The sequence below is a fragment of the Cololabis saira genome, chromosome 4 (genome assembly GCF_033807715.1).
Source record: "Cololabis saira isolate AMF1-May2022 chromosome 4, fColSai1.1, whole genome shotgun sequence".
NCBI lineage: Eukaryota > Metazoa > Chordata > Actinopteri > Beloniformes > Belonidae > Cololabis > Cololabis saira.
This window is the reverse complement of record NC_084590.1, coordinates 1,046,402-1,067,724: the sequence shown is the minus strand read 5'-3', so window position 1 is coordinate 1,067,724 and position 21,323 is coordinate 1,046,402. Positions and strand designations below refer to the sequence as shown.

The 21,323-nt window shown below is 41.1% G+C and overlaps 1 protein-coding gene across 1 annotated transcript in view; it reads left to right on the top strand.

Moving 5' to 3' along the window:
- LOC133442205 (endothelin-converting enzyme-like 1) overlaps positions 1-21,323 on the top strand; it is a 164,094-nt gene that overhangs the window by 48,278 nt on the left and 94,493 nt on the right. Inside the window, exon 7 of the mRNA XM_061720153.1 lies at positions 20,116-20,338. Within this exon, the coding sequence (XP_061576137.1) occupies positions 20,116-20,338 (223 nt within the window). The remainder of the gene's footprint in view (positions 1-20,115; positions 20,339-21,323) is intronic.

Below are 21,323 nucleotides of genomic sequence, written 5' to 3'. Positions count from 1 at the left end.
CTATCCCTAAGTTTAGGATATGTACCACAGGTTTTCAAAGTGGCAGTAATTAAACCTTTACTTAAAAAACCTTCTCTTGACCCAGACACCTTAGCTAATTATAGGCCAATTTCTAACCTTCCATTTGTATCTAAAATTCTGGAAAAGGCAGTTTCAAGCCAGTTATGTGACTATTTGTATAGAAATGATCTGTTTGAAGTCTTTCAGTCAGGGTTCAGAATGCATCATAGCACAGAGACAGCACTGGTTCGAGTCACGAATGACCTCCTTATGGCCTCAGATAAGGGATTAGTGTCCATACTGGTTCTACTGGACCTCAGTGCTGCTTTTGACACTGTAGATCATGGCATTTTACTGCACAGGTTAGAGCATGTTGTTGGGATTAAAGGGACAGCTCTATGTTGGTTTAAATAATATCTATCTGACAGGTTCCAGTTTGTTCATGTACATGAGGTTTCTTCAGAACAGTCAAGGGTCTGTTATGGTGTTCCGCAGGGTTCAGTGCTAGGGCCAATCTTGTTCAGTTTATACATGCAGCCATTGGGAAGTATAATCCAGAATCACGGCATACACTTTCATTGTTATGCTGATGATACGCAGCTCTACTTGTCTATGAAGCCGGATGAAACAGAACCGTTAGTTAAACTTCAGGCATGTCTTAGGGACATCAAGGACTGGATGTCCAGAAATTTCTTGCTTCTAAATTCAGATAAAACAGAGGTTATCATTCTTGGTCCAGAGCATTTTAGGAAGGGATTAGATGGTGTTGCGATGGCTTCCAGTGCAACTGTGAGAAACCTTGGTGTTGTTTTCGATCAGGATTTGTCGTTTAAACCATATGTCAATCAGGTTTGTAAAATAGCCTTTTTCCATCTCCGTAATATTGCAAAGATTAGGAAAATCCTCTCGCAGAGTGATGCAGAAAAACTAGTTCATGCGTTTGTATCTTCTAGACTAGATTACTGTAATGTGTTGTTAGCAGGATGTCCAAGTAATTTGCTGAATAGGCTCCAGCTGATCCAGAATGCAGCAGCACGAGTGCTGACAGGAATCAGCAGGAGAGACCACGTCTCTCCAGTGTTAGCGTCGCTCCATTGGTTACCCGTAAAATTCAGAATCCAATTTAAAATTTTATTACTTGCGTATAAAGCCCAAAACGGCTTAGCTCCGCATTATTTGCAAGACGTGATAGTGCCTTATGTTCCTGTCAGAGCTCTCCGTTCTCAGAGTGCAGGTTTACTCGTAGTTCCTAGAGTATCTAAATGTAGATTTGGAGGGCGGGCGTTCTGCTATCAGGCACCATTACTATGGAACCAACTTCCAATCTGGGTTAAGGAGGCTGACACCACCTCCACCTTTAAAACTAAACTTAAAACATTTCTGTTTAGTAAAGCCTATAGTTAGTGTTTAGTAAACCTCTAGCTGGTGTTGGTAAATCTCTAGGTAGTGTAAACTTTAGTGTGTCAGAGTCGCTCCTGTAGTTTCTTGTGCTGGCCCCCCCTTCTCCTCCCTTTTCTCTCTTTTGTCCATGTTGCAGCATCCTTTGCCGGAAACCGGAACCTGCAGTGTGGGAGTGAGGGGGGCAGGGTAACGGCCCCTTTTGGGCGGGGGAGAAGGTTCGTCCCTCAAGACTCCTCTCCCTGGCCCTGCCCCTTTTCAACCTTTCCCCGACCCTGCACCCCAACCTGGGACTTGATGATTGGGCCGGAGCTTCGGGAGCTGCGTGCTGGCCTGCGGTCCCCACCCCTGGTCATCCCGTTGCTGCTTCCACCTGCCTGCTGTGCTGTTGCCGTCCCTGACCCACCAGTCTGGCCCTCGGCAGGAAGGTCCCTCCTTACGAGCCTGGTCCTGCTCAAGGTTTCTTCCCTCCTAACAGTGTTGTGCATGAACGCGTTCAAATGAACGCGTTCATTGAACACGTTCATTTCTGTGAGAACGTTGAACTGAACGCAACATATTTACACATAAAGAACTTGAACGTGAACTTGTTCATTCTGCAGATCATGAACTGGAATTTGATCTGTTCAGATTATGTGAGCTTCATTGTTTAGGTCCAATTATTACGGAATAATCCTTCTTATTTCACCAGCGGGCAGCGCGCACATTTGAAATGCTCGACGAACCCGGTGCAGTCTTTTAGAATGTAGGCTGATTTATGGTTCCGCGTTACACCTACGTACGCGGCGTGCGGACCGTATGGTTCGCGTCGCCGCGTGCCTTACGCCGTAGTCTTCGCCGTCGTTTTAACGCGGGACCATAAATCAGCCTTGACTGGTGAAGAGAGACGTTGCAGTCGCAGCGTCAGCGAGCCGTCAGATGATGATCCGCTTATCATTATCTGAGGGAATTTTACACATCGTCTCCCAAAGAGTCTGGCGGTAGGAAACTAACCTTTCTGTGCAAATGATGTCCACCTGCGCTGAGAAAACTAGTCCGAGCGTCTGCCTCGTCAACTTCAAATTTGAAACGTCATGTGGAGTTAAAGCATCCGCCCAGTGGGAGAAAATATCTGCGATTCCTGAACAATCAAAAAAGTTCCCAGAAAGACCAAGAGGTCTGATTTCCCAGTAACAGGTAGACAAATTGATAATGCACTACAATGTTGGAGATTTACAGCCTCTGAATAAAGTTGAAACGCCACTAGGACAATACATGATTGTATTCAGCAGGGGTCTCCAACCCTGTCCTGCATGTTCTACATGTTTTCTTGCATCATCACACCTGATTCTAATTAATGGCCGTCATCAGCTTGTCATCCAGGTCTGCACAAGTCTGTTAATGACAGTCATTTATATCAGGGTTCTGAGGGGAAATATCTAAAACATGCAGGACAGGAGTCCTGAGGACCAGGGCTGAAGACCACTGGTATACGGTGGGGGCGTTTCATTCGTATTTTTCACCTAAAAATATTGAAATGAACTGAATTTGAACTAGTTCAAAATGAAAATAGTGAACTATGAACGTGAACAGTTCATTTTTAAACTATGTGAACTGAACTTTGAACTAGTTCATCATAAGTATGAACTTGCACAACACTGCCTCCTAAAGGGGAGTTTTTCCTTGCCACTGTTTGGCTTAAGGTTTTTCTCCCACTAGGGGAGTTTTTACCTGCCATTGTTTATGTAATAACTGCTCGGGGGACATGTTCTGGGTATGGGTCTCTGGAAAGCGTCTAGAGACAACTCTGTTGTATTAGACGCTATATAAATAAAATTGAATTGAATTGAATTGAAAATTGAATGACACTGGATGGATCATCCGGGCGGCTGTACAGACACTGCAGAATTTGGTTGCTTTCCTCCTTCTCTGAGTTGTCAGGTTGAGGGGAGACCATTTTATACATGTTTAAGCAAGAAAAAACGTGTTTTTCATAATAGGTCCCCTTTAAAACAAATCAAAACAAAGGAATTAATTTATGAGTAAATTAACGCTTACTTTCAGCTGAGTAAACAAACAAACAAATAAATAATTAAGCAGACCGCATTGGCAGCCATAATACAACTCCTCACGCAGGTAACATGTTTACATTATAAAGCAACACATGAGATAGTTTGTTTGCTGGACCACTGGAGAATATTATGCAGGTAGAACCGGAGATTATTTAGAAACAGTTCATTTCAGTTCAGTGAGGAAGCGTGAGCTCACCGCTAGCCTCTTTGGTCTTTTTTCCTCTTTCCCATGCGTTTTCTCCACTGATTCCTAGTGATTCCTGTATAATCTTGCCTTTCTGTTGCCGACAGCACGCCATGAACAACTCGTGTCATGTCATTGTCTCTGGCGCGAGCTGTTATTAGTTCAATTGCGCTCACCTGTTGTGCTCACCTGTTGCGCTGAGCTGCGGCGCTGAGCTCGGACACGCATGCACGTGGTGCACGCACACATGCACGTGGTGCACGCACACATGCACGTGGTGCACGCACAAATGCATATGCACCTGCTCGCAGACGCACCTCTCGGCAGATCGCCACAACTATATATATATATATATATATATATATATATATATATATATATATATATATATATATATATATATATATATATATATATATAAATAAAATAAATGTATATGATATATTAGAATATATATGATATATATTATATATTAAAAATGCATATATACATGCCTCAGGTTTTTACCAACATGGTATTAACCATTAATATATATGCAGACAAAAAAAAAGAAGTGGATGGGAGAGATGACAGTTGTGTCTGACTTAGCAACGGGGGCGGGGCTTGACAAAGGGTCAATTCACACGTGCATAGGACAAGATACACAAATGTATTTATGATGCACACACAAATATAACCTGGTTTACAAATGGTTTTTGGTCTGTGGACTTCGCTGCATTTGTGTGTAAATTGTCTTTTTTAAACACGGAATCACCGCAACGAATCAGATATCTTCCTTGTTCCAGCCAATCATAAGAACGCACCCTACGTGGGGAACAAATTCAGTCATAAGCCAATCACATTAAGCCATTCAAACCACACTATGTGCATGTGAATGTCAGTCAGTTCAACATGGCTTCCAGCTAGGGTTGCCAACATCCAGATTTGCAAATGAGGGACAACTCAAAAATTTTGGGGTTTTTGGGGGTCAAAAACGCATAAATAACAGCATTTTGGCACAATACCTATAACAGACTATACAAACACATTAGGCTACTGTATTACACTAAATACACTTACAGTAACAAGATTGTAATAACAACTCATGATCAGTTTGATCAGTTTTGTATTTGAGGTATACATGTGAGACACTTATAGTTCAAGTATGTATTTATTTTTGGCACAATGTGCAAAATAAGAAGATGACAATTGCTGTCTCATGTTTTTGTGTTTTAACAGTTTAAAACATTGTAAACAGTGTAACAGCAATAATCAATTAAATCGTAGGCCCACTAGTGCAACCATGTTGTGCAAACAGTTTTAGGTTATTGCCTAGCCTACTTATTTGAAACTTACTAACTTTACAGTAACTTAACATTTCTTTTTTTTCCAACAAAAAAAGTGCAAAATCAGAATTGCAAAATCTTCTGAACAACAAATCAACAAGGTGCAATATATAACACTGAAAGCAAACACACACACACACACACACGCACACGCACACGCACACACACACACACACACAGAAGACCCGCGACTGGTCTCCACACACAGGCTTAATCCAAACGTATTTTTCCTCCCACTTTTTGTTATATGACACAAGTCTTTTCTTGCCTGGGACATCCACGTCCTCCTCTTCATATTCTCTCTCATCATTTTCACGTCCTCCTGCAGCAGCGCTCATTTTTCCGTGCGAGACTAGATGTAAATATTGGCACGCGTTTCACTTCCTCACAAACCAACGCAGCACACCCACATTGCGCGCGCACGCCCATACACACACACAGAGACTGAATCACGCGCACATAAGCACGTGAGCACTGCATACTGAGCGGTCCTAGTAGTTAGGATTCCGCTGGCCAGACAGACACACAATGCGCGGCGCACAAAGAGAAAAAATATATGCATCCTCCCTTTACCCGTGCGGCCGCTGCGGCGGGACAAAGAGCGTCCCGTGCGGGATGCGCTCATTTTGGCTCAAATGCGTGATGTCCCGCCTAAATCGGGACGGTTGGCAACCCTACTTCCAGCAAGGACAGCGGAGCGATAAGTCAAACATCTAATTTAATATGTTTGGCTACTTAATCCCCTTGTTTGCTATGAGAAGTGTTTAGTTATTAATCTTAATCGCTTTAATTGTGCAACTACCAATACAATCCACATATTATTGTAGTTGCAGTTGTCTAGGCAGGGGCAATGTCAGGTGGGATGGTGCAGGGACTCATGGGATGACATATTCTTTTGTAGGTTTCCTTCACTAACTGTGGTTTTATGTCTGTTTTATATGTGCATTTGTGAATCGGCCTGTGCATTTGTGACTATTGAGACGGTTATAGCCCCATATTATTTGGGCTTTGAAATTTAAAGTCTAGCAGAAGAGTTTGCCATGTGTATATTTACTTAGGTGTTTCAGTTTAACCATATGAGTGTTCATGACTAATCCAGAAATGTAAAACAGCAGCACTCAAGGGTTCACTTCCTGCTAGGCCCAAGTATAGATATGCACACACTGTAGTTAAGCCAGTTAAACCATTAAGTAGTCGAGGTTGGATTCCCAGTAGCTTTTTTCTGAGCTGGAAATGTGTATTCAAAGTCATTGAAAAGCGCTTTCAAAGAAAGTCTCCACCTAAAATAATCAGTATGATTGTCTTTAATGTTTAGCTGTGCAGTCTGTCCAGCTTGTGTGTATGTCACATTATTCTACCTTCATTTTACAATAAAATGCACAGAATGATTAGACTCCAGACAACAAAAGTGTAGTTCAAAGTGTAAAAGAGGGATGGCTGTCCTTCTTCTGTTACCTAAAGGGTCATTACCTGAGCTAATGTGTTTATGTAGTGTAAGGGACAGTGTCTTTTCATCTTGTTAACTAGCCCCATTAAAATCAATTTAGCTAATGAGCCTTTCACTCAGTCCTTTAGTGATTAGGACCTACTGCTTGATCTGTGCACAGTTCTCCCACACAATGCTTTCTTTTAACTCATTTTAACTGTGAATACATTATTGCCTAATTTCTACTTCGACAAAAACAATTTGTTTGTTATATTTTACATCTTTGAGTATCTTTTGTACATTGTGTTATATATGCTCATAAAAAGTTTTGTAGTTTTACAGGTACAGTTTTTATATACTATGAAACTACAAAAAAAGAGAATATTTTAAAGTTGAATAAAGTCCCATGATTCTTTAATAATTTGAATCCACCACTTTTCAGTGCTATGCCATTAATTTGAACTTTCAAATTACTATTACAATTAAGATTTTATGTTACAACCTCTAATAGGATCATAAACTGCAGGACAAAAAGGCCTTACTGTAAAATCAATTATAATCACTTGCTACTGTGTCAGGCGGTTGAAATATCTATAGGTTGTAAACAACTCAGTCAAATGGTTAGTTCATCTCTAATTCATGTGGTGCAGAGGCAGAGAGAAATAAAGTAAATATTTCACAATTTTGATCTTATCATATTATGGCAGGTGAAGAAGATGTTTACTGGCATTGCATGGTCTATATACAAGCTTGGTGCATGTACAGAGGCTGATGTCACAGTGCCAGTTTTATGCAAATTCTGAGTATGTTGAATCTATTAAGGAAACTCAGGTTTTTCTTTGTCAGACTTAATCCTGATAAAGAGGGCTAACTGTTTCAGAGACTGAAGTAACTGGTGTCTGAGTTCTGAGTTTGAGTCACGATGATAACTTAGTTTACTTATAGACTACTTTTTTTTGTGTACTGTATTACTTTTTATAATGTCAGATATACAAGATGTAGCCTATTAGATGGGGCACAGCAAAGTGACCCTTGATCTCAAGTGGTTTTTGATTTTCTTTTCTTTTTTTCATTTTCTTTGTTCTTGTTGTTTTCTTGTTGCCTAGAAACTATTTCCTGTCCACAGACCCCTAAGAGGCAACCAAGAGGAATTTCTTGGGACATGGTTGAGAAATCGATATCATTAAGGATTTACATAACAGTAAAGTTTTCTAAAAGCACCCTGCTCCCTCGTCTGAGCCTTTACTCCTATTGAATGACTCTGTGAGTCTTTACTCAGTTTTTTACTGAGACCAAAAAAGGTATGGTCCCAGTAGGATTTCCCACTGTAATTAGATGTACTTTACTATACTATACTATACTATACTACTGTCATTTAGCTTTTATCCAAAGCGACTTACATATGAGAGAACACAAGCACTAAAATCACATAGGATGTAATCAATAAGATGTATCGATTACAGCCATATTCCCATCAAAGCTCATTGAATTATTTTGATTTTGCTACGTCAAAATGTTATTGAAGTGAGTGTCAACGATGTGCCTATTGCATTTGAGTTACCTGTCTATATTGAGTTTTTATACTTCATCTTCGACTGCTTCCAAGGTTTTCACCAGCTAAGTGCACAAAAGTGAATCTTTGGCAGATCACACATACATTCCACCACTTGTCATTAATGCCAAAAAATTAAATCAGTCATTAAATATTTAAATTATGCTCACTCTTAAGTTTCTCCCACACCAATTCTTCACTGCTGCAGCCATATTATCTTTCCATAAAAAAGGACTATATGATGGATCTGGATGGTCAACTATAATCCTAACAAACAAAATCAGGGGGATTTCTTCAAGGGGGGCTCCAGAGAATTTTTTTGGCTAAATTGCAGGTGGGCTAATCCACACAGCAGCAGGGCTCCGGCCAGTGTCACCAAAGAATCTAATACAATTCAAGGTATTTCAACGTGTTCGCTACAGGCACTGCAGGCACACAACTTCACTGTTAGCTATACAATTTATCACATGATCTGTTACTGACACAAACATACATGCACGCACACACACACACACACACACACACACACACACACACACACACACACACACACACACACACACACACACACACACACACACACACACACACACAGTGAGAGCGAGAGTGAGCAAGAGGAGAGTGACAGCTTGCAAAACAAATAATATAAAATATAGCTGTCTAGCATTTTTGTCGAGCATTTTTGAAGAACTATCCACCAGTTGTTGTGGCGAGACCCAGATTTGTTGCTGATGATCTGGACGTCCAAAGCCTTTATCCTTTGCTTGTGTGTGGCTAATAGGGCCAGATTGCTGTTTCTGAGATCCCCCTTGAACCAAAAAAAGAGGTCATAGAAATACAGATGAGTCTGTAAATCCAAAAATGCCTCTTTTTGGGTCGCATTAATTCGAGTAATTCTGTTCTATTGCTCACCACGTCCCTGTATTTTCTTCCTCACCACAACAAACTTAATCTGGTTTAGTTCTGCTATCAGGTTCTCTTCCATCAGTCCATAAAACCAAGCCATTGGCTGAAAACATTTATGGTCAGGGAAAGACGCGTGTTTGGGGAGTGCCAAGACTTCTGTTAACATACCCCAAACCTTGGTGTAAGAACATCATTTAATTCCGGGCACAAATCTGTCAGTTACTGGGTAGAAACAATGTGTGCATAGTGTGTCTGGGAATGTAACAAGTGTGCACTCAGTTTCAGCCTCAACTATGAAACCCTGCAGATGTTGCAGAGACTGCATCTGTTTCCTCTCAGATGTACTTACACCAGCTTTGGTGCCCAGGTCCATTGATATCTAGAAGTGCTGTACGAATTGTAAGCAGTGATTTTTGGATTACTTCCAAAGAGGCATATTGACATTCTTTCTGCCCCAAAGTTCAGCTGGCTGTGCATTGAGTTTCTTGATAAACAGATCATGAGTGATGGAGTTGGAGAAAAAAACGTATAACATCTACTGTCCTAAAGAAATGTGCTGCGACTTCAGCATTTCAGATCAACCAAAACTAGGTTTAGTTGGTGGGCATGGCAGTGAATATATTGCACCTCTTTCTTTAGTTTGCCCTTTACTCCGTTCTTGCACCTGGTCATCAGTTCTGTCATAACACTCTCCCACACATATAATTCAAATGTCCCACTGGCTGATGTCTGTCTGACGCTTTTCAAGAGAGATTCAGAACTCAGGCCATCTGATCATAAATTACAGGAATTCCTTGTGCATTTTTTGTCAGCTTTAAAATACTGCACAGAATTTGTTTTTGCTGATATCCTTTGTATAACAACCATAAGGGTTAAATGTTCCATATCCCAAATTTCTTTACATATTTCACATCTAAACCTAAATTATTTGTAATTTCTTTTTGAACATCTTCATGTGTGTATTAGGCATTAAGGATTGTAAGACAATTTCTTTGCTACTGTTTCGTCAAACTGATTAGCAGTTCCACAAAGTTCCCTGTAATTTCTGTCTCATCCACCTTGTAAACTCACTGAATTTTATTTCCCCATCAGAATCCAGTTTAAATTTCAACCCACGCCTTTCATGGCATGGTTCATGTTGTTGATTTAAAAGTAGTTATTGTGGTTTTACAGTTTTTGTATCCATTTGTAAATGAGTATAAATTTGTAGGTTGCGTTTTGCCAGTCTACATATTAATGATACTGTGGCAAACACAATTATGGACCTCGCACCCAGCAGGATTGTAGGGAAAGGGGCGTGCTCACGGGTAGATGCTTGGTTGCTTGGTTACGCTTGGTTACATTTCACCAGCGGGCAACGCACACATTTAAAATACAAGATAACAACTTCACACTACATTACCCACAATGCAGTGCACACACTAGCATAGCAATGGGCACCAGCTCCATGGCAACGGTGACCCGAGCCCCGTGGAGTCTTTACGAATGACCAGTGAAGAGAAAGATGTTGCGGACGCAGCGTCAGCGAGCCGTCAGATGACGCCTCCGCTTATCATTATCCGTGGGAATTTTACACATTGTCTCCCAAAGAGTCTGACGGTAAAAATCTAACATTTCTGTGCGAATTATGTCCACCTACTCTGAGAAAACAAGTCCGAGCATCTGCCTCGTCAACTTCAAATTCGAAACATCATGTTAAGTTAAAGTTAAAGCATCCGTCCAGTGTGATAAAATATCTGCAAGTGTTTGACAATCAAAAAAAGTCATCAGGAAAGACCAAGAAGACCCAACAGCCCCAAACAACCCCAGTCCCACTGCTGCTCCTTCAGGGGTTTGATTTCCCAGCAACAGGGACACATTGATGATGGACTACATTGTTGGAGATTTACAGCCTGAGTAAAGTTGAAAAGCCACTAGGACAATACATGATTGTATACAGTGAACAGTTTTAGGATAGGGTGGCATTTCATTCGTACATTCGTAATGAAAATGGTGAACTATGAATGTGAACTATTCATTTTTAAACTATGTGAACTGAACTTTGAACTAGTTCGTGAGAAGTATGAACTTGCACAACACTGGTCTATTGTATCAGACAAAGTCTACAAAAAAGTCTCTTGGACCCATGCTCTGACTCACACAGGAAGTCCAGCATTTTTTATTTATTTTTTTAAATATTTTTATCCCGATTTTTTTCCTCATTATATCACCCAGTGGTCCTACCTAAGTGACATTGCCATCCTCTACCAACCCCGGGAGGGCCCCGCACTGAGCTCAGGTCTCCTTCTTAACCTGAGGAGTGAGCATGAAACACCAATTGTCTGTAACTCAGCAATACATTCTTTGATCTGGTCCACAACTAATCTTTATGATTGTAGTCTGAGCCTGAAGACATCTATGGTGGAATATTCAGGATCGGTTGTAGCGCCACCTGTTGGCATCAGGAATTGTCATGTCTTCTACTATGCATCCTTGCTCTAAGCGAGATGGGCTGAGACATCTCAAACCTGGTCATACAGTAGGTAAGACATTGACGATGACTGACAGTGAAAAAAACTGTAACTTTTTATCAAAGACCATTGCCGTGAGAGGGGGCAAAATTCGGTGAACATAAAAGTTGTTCTAACTTGCAAATACTCTGACCCAAAATCTGTTCATTTAATCAGGCTTCCATTCCGAACAAGTGGATATGACAATCTTGGATGAACTTAATATGTGCTGTATTTCCTGTTTTGTTCATCCAATCACAATGAAATCTGCACATATTATCATAAGGGTCCTTATTGACTGTGTCGTGTATCGTGGTCATAACTTCAACGTAGCCGTCATCCTATGCCATTGAATGGGAAGTCTGGATTTCTGATAAAATAATCATTAACAATCACTGGTTTTTCCTAGGACAGTGAAATTGCAGGATCAGATGCCTTTCGACAGGACAAAAAAAAATACACTGTAACACATGGTGTCTGGAGAAATCTGTCACTTGGTTTTTTTCAAATCAATTTTTATAGTGATATTGGTCCAGAAATGTGGGGGGACCTGGAGGGAGGCGGTGGCCATGAGTGTGAGGGTCTGATCAACTCTGCTTGCAGCTTTAATTAGGGCCCGAGCACTTACAGTGCAATTGTTATTATTATTCTTCTGACGAAAGGAGGGCCTTTTTGCCCCCCTAAACGGTGGCGGTGGCCATGAGTGCGAGGGCCCGTTCATCGCTGCTTGCAGCTTTAATTTAAAATACTTTTGTCAGGCACAGTCAGGCATAACGGTAAAGCTCTCTTTTAAAGCCAAATTACGCTTAATATCTTACCAAGGTGAGTCCATTTCATTCAACTTTCTGACGTGCTTTCTCTTCAAATGCTCGTGCATTACCAACGTGCTCCCGTGATAAGCAAGGTCTGCTTTGCAAACCTTGCAAGTCATCTTTTAATTGGCTGTATCAAGGCTAAAATGCTCCCAAACTTTTGAAGTTTTGTTACGCGCAGCTGCTGTACAGGACGCCGTCATTTTTTTTTACCCGCCACCGCTCAGCAGAGACGCTATTGTGCATGCGCGACTCTCGGCAGAGATTGTATTGAAGTGAGATGCCTCACTCCATTGGAAAAACACGTCTGAGGGGGCACGGTGGCGCAGCTGGTAGTGCAGCCGTCTCACAGCAAGAAGGTCCTGGGTTCGATTCCCGCCGGGGACGCTGTGGGCCCTGAAGTGCGTGTTAGTTCCCCCATGACTTCAGTGCCCACACCCTGGGTGGGGTTGGCGAAAGGATCTTTCTGTGTGGAGTTTGCATGTTCTCCCCGTGTTCCCTTGGTAGCTAATGTGAGCTACCAAGCATGCACACAGTCCTGGGCTATACATGCCCCCTCTGGCCAACCGGGGCGCCAGATGGGGTGGGGAGGATCCGGCCGGAATAACGTGATCCTTCCACGCGCTATGTCCGGCCGGGGAAGCCCCACCCTGTCTGGTGAAAAAGATGCGGCCTGCTCACTCCTCAGGTTAAGGAGGAGACCTGAGCTCAGTGCAGGGCCCTCCCGGGGTTGGTAGGGGATGGAAATGCCCAGGACTGTCACTTAGATAGGAGCACTGGGTGATAAAAAATGGGGAAAAAAAAATCTGGGATAAAAATATAAAAAAAAAAAAAAAAAAAAAAACACGTCTGACGACAATTGTCGACAATTCATTGTCAACAATTTTGATTATCGATTTTTGACGACAACGTTGATGAATCGACCTCCTCACCATGGTGGACCGTACCACCAGGTGGCCCGAGGCATCAAAAGATGTGGCGCGTGCTTTCCTGGGCGTCTAGGTCTCACGGTTCGGTGTCCCGTCCGACATCACGTCTGACAGTCGAAGTCGTGCTTCATTCTGCTACAATACAAGTTTTAGCTTTAGTAAGTTTTAGCTTTGAATACAGTTGTTTACCTACAGCACCATAATGTCCTATATTACAAATAATTTGATTACCAAAAATATGATATTATTTATGATATTGTAATATATGTAGCGCCTGAGGAAAGTTATTTAACTCAGTATTATTTGTTTACATGCAGTATTTTGTCTGCGAACAAATGCTGGTTCAAATTACCATTTCTTTCCAAGGTTCTGCCGAGTACTGTCCCAAATATTAACTCTGAGCCAAATCTGAGCCATCAGCACATATCAAATTAATTGTGAGTTTGATTTTCATTTACCACACAGCTCATTGTGGATTATCCCTTCTTATGCCAAGAGATTATTGTCATTACTTTTCTTCAAAGATGCATCAAGTAAAGCAGCACAACCATCTCTCCCACACATACAACAGAGAATTGTACTTTTACCATTAACATATAAATAACTTCCACACATGTAGCTGCACTTCAGAGCTCACACTTCCTAACACTCACACACAAACACAGATATTTACATTGGCAATAGTTAGAATATCTCTAACCTGGGTTATTTTTCTATACCAATAAAATGGGAAAAACATGACAACAAGCCCACCTAATGAAAAGAATGCATCTACACCTGAAGCCCACGTTGATCAGTTACTGCCCTGTTCACCCATTCATTTCCTTACCTATACATTCTCAGTTTACTAAGTTCCTAAGTTCCTTTCTCTTTTTACATCAATTGAATTCACTTCACAACTGCATTATTGGGACCTCAGGGTGCTTTTGCCAAGGCGCTTCTGCCATGCATTGGGAAAATCGGAAGAATAAAAAGAAAAACAACAACATGCCTTGAGGTTTGCAGACTGCCTCACAGTAGGAGAAGGAGCATTTGTCCCTGCAGGGTAAAGTAGATGTGTAAACCGAGTTGGGGCATGAGTACGCACCAGCACTTCATCGTCTGGGGGGAGAAGACACAGCTTGAATACATATATGAATGATCTATTTTCCTCCCTACAGCTTGACATTTTTCTTAACCCTCTGCTGCCTCTCTGCTGTTACTCTGGATTGTAGGGAGTTTTTTTTTTTTTGCCCTCTTTATTGTTTAATGGTTTCTATCTGATCTACACAAGGATAAGCTGACAAAACCAAATATTCCTGAAAGACATAGTGATTCTGATTGGATTACTTATTTTTATTGTATTATGTTGTACAATAATTTGTGAAGTAGCTTAAGTCATATATTTTTTTACCCTCTCTTTATTTAGATTTCATTATAACAGTGTCAGAAAAAGTACTCTAATTAGTGGATCCTGTTTTTAAATGCATCTATGGATGGATTGATTCAATGTTAAAGAAAATATAAAAATACATGAAGTCTAAGTCAGAGCTCTCAAGCGTCTGTTTTCATGATTTCTAAGAGGATTCATCATTTCTTTTGCATTTATTTCTCCATCAAGGTAAGAGAAGAAGTTAAAGAACAAATGTCTTTCTCTTTATGTTTTTCCATTTCTCTGCCTGTTCATCATTAGACTCTTGGTAAGCAGCTGAGACATACTGTAAACTGTAAAGGAACAACTCATAATAATTTTTTTTTTTTCTTACCTTGTCTGCACACATATTAATGATTGATACCATGACGGTAGAAACCAAAGGTATATATATGTGCATTATTACTATATTTAATATATATACATATATATACGCATACATGTGCATACACATACATAAATATACACATACAAACCCAGTGATTTTTTTAGGAGCCGACCAAAACACGAACAGCAATCGACCCAAATCTTGAGATCTGATCGCAGTCTGAGCTAAGCTACCGCTACCGCTAACTAACCCCAAAAACTACAGAGCAAGCATGCAGGTGAACCAGCCAGTGTGTATGTCTATGTGTGTGTATGTGTGTGTGTGTGTGTGTGTGTGTGTGTGTGTGTGTGTGTGTGTGTGTGTGTGTGTGTGTGTGTGTATGTGTGTGTGTGTGTGTGTGTGTGTGTGTGTGTGTGTGTGTGTGTGTGTGTGTGTGTGTACGTACGTGTGTGTGTGTACATGTCTTTGTGGCTGTATGTGTGTGTGTATGTATATGTTTGTGTGGCTGTGTATGTTTGTGTATATGTATGTGACTGAGTGGCTATGTGTGTGTGTGTGTGTGTGTGTGTGTGTGTGTGTGTGTGTGTGTGTGTGTGTAATAAACCAAACAAAGCTCCAACTGAAGTGTATCTATAGTGGGGGGGGGGCAACCCCCCGCCACCCGCGAGACCAGAGGCCGACACGGAAGAACCCGGAACCCAGGCCACCAGCAGCCTCACAGAGGGGAGAAGTAGGAGGGAGGCAACCCACCGCCTGCGAGGCTCCCCCCCCCCCCGGCAGTGGCCACGGCGCGGAAAGAAGCAGCCAGGGATCCCGGACCGCGACCCAGGCAATCCCCGGCCACCCGGTCCGGGCCGGACACGTGGCCAGGAGGCCCTCACCCTCCAGGCCAACGACCCCCACCCGGCGACATTATCTCACTACTAATATGATCTGATAAAAGATTCCTAAAATGGTTGATACATAAACTGGATTTTTGTTTCCAATTTACTAGAATGGTTTTCTTTGCGATACATAAGGCAGTGAGAACCCGGTGTGTCCAATTAGGTTCCATTTCAATGTCTCCCAGGTGACCTAATATACATATCGTGGGGCACACTGGGATTCTGTAGTTGATCCATGTGGATAAATCCTCACAAATCTCCTTCCAGAACCTCTGTACCGGTGTACAGAACCATAAAGCATGCATATAATTATCTGGGGTGTTCTCTGTGCACTGTGAACAGATATTAGAGGTGACAAAGCCCATCTGGAACATCCTTTGTCCAGTATAATGTATTCTATGAAGAACTTTGTACTGTATAAGTTGTAAGTTTGGGTTTTTAGTCATAGTAAACGTATTTAAGTATATTTGTGACCAAGAAAACTGGTCGGTATTAAGAGAGAGAGATCCGCCTCCCACTTGGAAATCGGGAGAGAGACTGAATCGTCCAGTTTAGACACTAACCTGTAGAGTTTTGATAACAACTTTAAAGTGCTTAGATTCAATAAATCTATTATCTTAGCGGGAAGTTGTAAGTCTAATTGGCTAAACTGCTAACTCCGTATTGAACATTTAGTGTATTGAAAGGTACAAACTGTCCTCCTACAATTACGTGCTGTAAATACCATATTCCTTGATCTCTCCATTGAACAAAGTTAACCATCTTTTTATCATTTTTCACGATGTCTGGGTTGTTCCATATGGGTGTACGGTCACATGGAAAAAGTGAAATTTTAGCTACTTTAAGAAATTCCCACCAAGCTGATAAAGTTGTGCTAATATTAATGCTTTTGAAACATTGATGATGTTTGATACTTTGACTAATAAATGGTAACTCTGAGATTTCTAGTTCGTTGCAAAACACTTGCTCTGAGTCCAGCCATTGACTATCTAAAGGATGATCTTTTGACCATTTTACAATATACTGTAATTTTTTGGCTATGAAGTAATACTGAAAATTAGGTAACTCTAAACCTCCATATTCTTTGAATTTTTGCAATGTCTTTAAACTAATACATGGTGTTTTATTTTTCCACAGAAATGTTGATACATATGAGTCCAACGATTTAAACCAGGAAAGAGGGGGTTTGCATGGTATCATTGAGAAAAAAAATAATTTACTTTTGGTAAGACCATCATTTTAATGGTGGCTATTCTACCCATGAGTGAAATGGGGAGAGAGCTCCATCTGGAAAGATCATCTTCTATTTTCTTTATAAGCTGAACATGATTTAATTTTATTAACTCTGACAGCCTAGGGGAGATGTTTATGCCTAAATATCTAATGTTCCCTGATTGTAATTGAGTATTGGCTATATTCCTAAAATTGCAGTTAACACACAAAACAGTGGATTTAGACCAATTAATAGAATAATCAGACAGAGATGAAAATCCCTCTATAAGTGCGATTGTCTGTGATAGTGAAGATCGTGAGTTCTGGAGGAAGAGGAGTGCGTCATCCGCATAAAGACTTATTTTGTGCTCTAATATTTTGCATTGTATACCTTTAATATTTTGATTTTGTCTAATAGCTGCTGCTAAAGGTTCAATAAATATTGCAAATAATGAGGGAGAGAGAGGGCGAGATAATACATAATACATTTGTATGAGTGTGTATCAAACGAAATTACTTCTAAAAAAGAGTTTGGATCAGGCCACTTAAAGGAGACCTATTATGGCATCTATTACCTATTTTAAACAGGCCTTGAATGTCTTAAAAACAAGCTTTTGATTTTTTTTGCGAAATAAATTAGAAATTCAGCCTCTGAGACATGTTTTTATCTTCCCATTCTCTAACCTCATTATCTATGCGGGATTCTGAGTGGGCGGGGCCTTATAATGAGGCTCTGTGCTGATTGGCTGCCTGACACATTGACGCGATGGCGCGAATGATGCGATGCACCGCTACGAAAAAATGGCGGAAGCTCCAGCCGGTGGAGTTGTTGTTGTTGTTCTGGCAAGAGTTAGTTGTGGGCGTCGCTCCCGTCTTTACGTAACGATGGGAGCAGAATCTGAACAGCTCGTAAAAGTCACATGACACTGGACGGCTCATCCGGGCGGCTGTACAGACACTGCAGAATCTGGTTATTCTTCTCTGAGTTGGCAGGCTGAGGGGGGACCACTATATATGTTAAAGCAATAGGAAACCTGTTTTTCATAATAGTTCCCCTTTAAGTTTCCATAATTTTACAAGGAGAGAATTTTTCACCATCAAGAAGATGGCGTTTACATTTCTGTAAACCAGGTGTTTATAATCTCAAAGTTTCCGAACAGGTTAAGAGCTAGAGCCAATCTTGTTCAGTTTACACATGCAGCCCTTGGGAAGTATTATCTAGAACCACGTGATACACCTCTGTTTTGTCTATAAAGCCAGATGAAACAGAACCGTTAGCCAAACGTCAGGCATGTCTTAGGGACATTAAGACCTGGATATCCACTAATTTTTTTTTTCTTAATTCTGATAAAACAGATGTTATTATTTTTGGTCCCAAACACTTTAGGAAGGGATAAAATGATGTTGCGATGGCCTCCAGTACTACTGTGCGAAACTTGGGAGTTATACTTGATCATGATTTTGTCATTTAAACAGCATATTAATCACGACGTCCAAGTTATTCTCTGAATATCCTCCAGCTGATCCAAAATACAACAGCGCAAGTGTTGACAGGAATAAACAAGAGGCACCAGGTCTCTCCAGTGTTAGACTCCCTCCATTGACTCTCCGTAAAACTTAGAATCCAATTCAAGTTATATTACTTGCGTACAAAGCCCAAAACGGCCTTATAGTTCCAAGAGTATCCAAATGTAGATTTGGAGGGCGGGCGTTCTGCTATCAGGCACCATTACTATGGAAACAACTTCCAATTAGGGTTAAGGAGGCTGACACCACCTCCACCTTTAAAATCAAACTTAAACGTAAGTGTTTAGTAAAACCTCTAGTTAGTGTGAACTCTAGTGTGTTAGGGCCAGTTGTCATAGTCATAAACATAGGTCTTAAACATAGCTTCTTTGTAGATATGCTGCTATAGGCCTATACTGAAGGGGGACACCAACAGGATCCACTGCCCATTACCCCCTCCTTCTCTTTCTTTTCTTCAGATCAACCCTAAGTTACAACTAAGATGTATCTCATAACCATTATATGGGCCCGAGCACTTACAGTGCGAAGGCCCCTATTGTAGGAATATCTGTAGGAATTTTCCTTGTTTTTTTTTTTCCTTCTTCCGACAAAATGAGGGCCTTTTTTCCCCCTAAACGTGCCCCAAAAGTCACCAAATTTTGCACGCAAGCCAGGCCTGGCAAAAAATGTGATATTTAATGGTTTTCATTAATGGGCGTGGCAAAATGGCTCAACAGCACCCCCTAGAAAACTTTGTGCCTCAAGCCCCACAATACGGTTTGACGTACGAGACGTGCACGAAAATTGGTACACACCTGTATCATGTCGCAACTTAAAGAAAAGTCTCTTGGCGCCATGGGCGGAGCTGAACAGGATGTCGGCCATTTTGAATTAACCGTGTAATTTTGGCACAATTTATGCCATTTCTTCGGCCGCTTCTTCACCCGAACCGTAACGTGCTCCCAGGTGTGTTATACATCAAAATCGATCCTGCGACGACGCGCATTACTTTTCTCAGTCAAAAGCGTTACCGTGGTGATGATAGATATCAAAAAGCGCGCCCCCACTTCATCTGGTTGGTCCATATTTGACAGTTCCTATTATTATTATTATTATTATTATTATTATTATTATTATTATTATTATTATTATGTATTGTATTGTATTGAGTACTTGACCTTCATTGGCATGAGTTAGCCCCGCCCCTTCTTCTGATTGGTCGATATGTGATAGTTCCTATTTTCTGCCATAACTTTTGAATGGTTTGACATAAAGAGTCGTTGGTGGTGTCATCGGACTCGGTTTTGAGTCCTTGAACATAATTGGTGCAAATTAGCCCCGCCCCTTCTTCTGAATGATCATGATATAGAGATGATATAGAGAGTCGTGGCTGGTGTCATCCGCTAAATGTCCAGGCCTGAAGAATCTACATGAAGTCATACAAGCTTCCACTGCAGCCTGAACGTGCACAAGGGTGTGAGGGCCCGTTCATCGTTCCTTGCAGCTTTAATTATTATTATTAATATAAACAGGAACATCATATTTTGAAGAAAAGTGTTTTGGAAGAAACATTTCTAAAAGTGTTTATGTTTTAAACATATGTTAACCCCTGACTCTTGCTCCTCAAACAGTTTTTCTGACCAAGTACAAAGTATTTTTCAGAGGTGAACTAAATGCTGTCACTTTATCTCTTCTGTTCCAGGGTTCTCCATAACTACATGCTCTGGCGCATCGTGGCAGCTCTAAGTGAGCACCTGTCCACTGCCTTCCGCAGCACCATTCATGAGTTTTCCCGAGAGATTGATGGCACCGAGCAGCAACTGGAGCTGGGCAAACTGTGCCTCACCCAAGCCAACAAACACTTTGGCATGGCCTTGGGGGCCTTGTTTGTCCAGAAACACTTCTCATCAAAGAGCAAAGCCAAGGTTTGAATATATGTGGACTGATGGAGGGATGCTGGACTAGCCAAGTGTTGTAAATGAATTATATGGATGATTTGATACTTTCTTTTTTGTTTTGTTCTTTTCAGCATTTGAGTAGATTGTGTATATACAATCAGTCTTCATGTTCAGGTCAGGAGCATCCTGAGCAAATACATTTTAAATCTTTTCACAAAGAGGATTAAACCCCTATAAAACAAGGTTGTTATGAAATTGAAGAACAACAGCGCACATACAGTATATTCCCTAAGGAGGAACTTGCGCTTTGTTGTTATTGCAAAGGATTTAACCTAGCTTCTTAAAAACAATATGGGCGATATGTCATCAGAGATAAAAGGTCACCGGCTTCAAGGTGAAGTGGGATCAGACTGATGGAAGCTTTGTCAGAGTCAATGAGCAGAATGTGTTTTTTTCAACAGGTTTACCTCAGGATGGTGCTTAGGATTTTGCTCCCTAGCCTCAGCCTGCAACTCATTGGATCTTGCTGTAACTTGCACTGCCTCCCCCTTCACCCTGTCTGTCCCCAGCAGTCAAATAAAGAGACAGCTTGAGAGTCTCAAGTGGAAGTGTGAGGGCACCACAAAAAATATTAGAAAAGAAAAGAAACCAAGTGTCGCAATGGGCAAGTCAAAGTCTATACCCTAACCCTGTTGAACTAGTGTGGGATTTCAGGTAAGTAGGATTCCATAGCAGATGCTATGCCTTAGTGTGAATTTGAAGAATAGCCCAGTGCTGTGAAAGACATTCTTACTTGTTTCAATCTTAAAAAGAAAAAAATATCTGCCTTCATCAACTATATATACCACTTGCCCTAATGTCGCAATATGAAAGTATGAAAGTCCCGAGAGATGCAATCATCTTCGTGTCTTAGCAGCCTACTCATATCGGGATAAAATAGCTAGCATTGACATGATCACATTTTTTTATTTTTACTGCTTTTAAAACAATTCAGCTTGATTTGCTTTCTGGA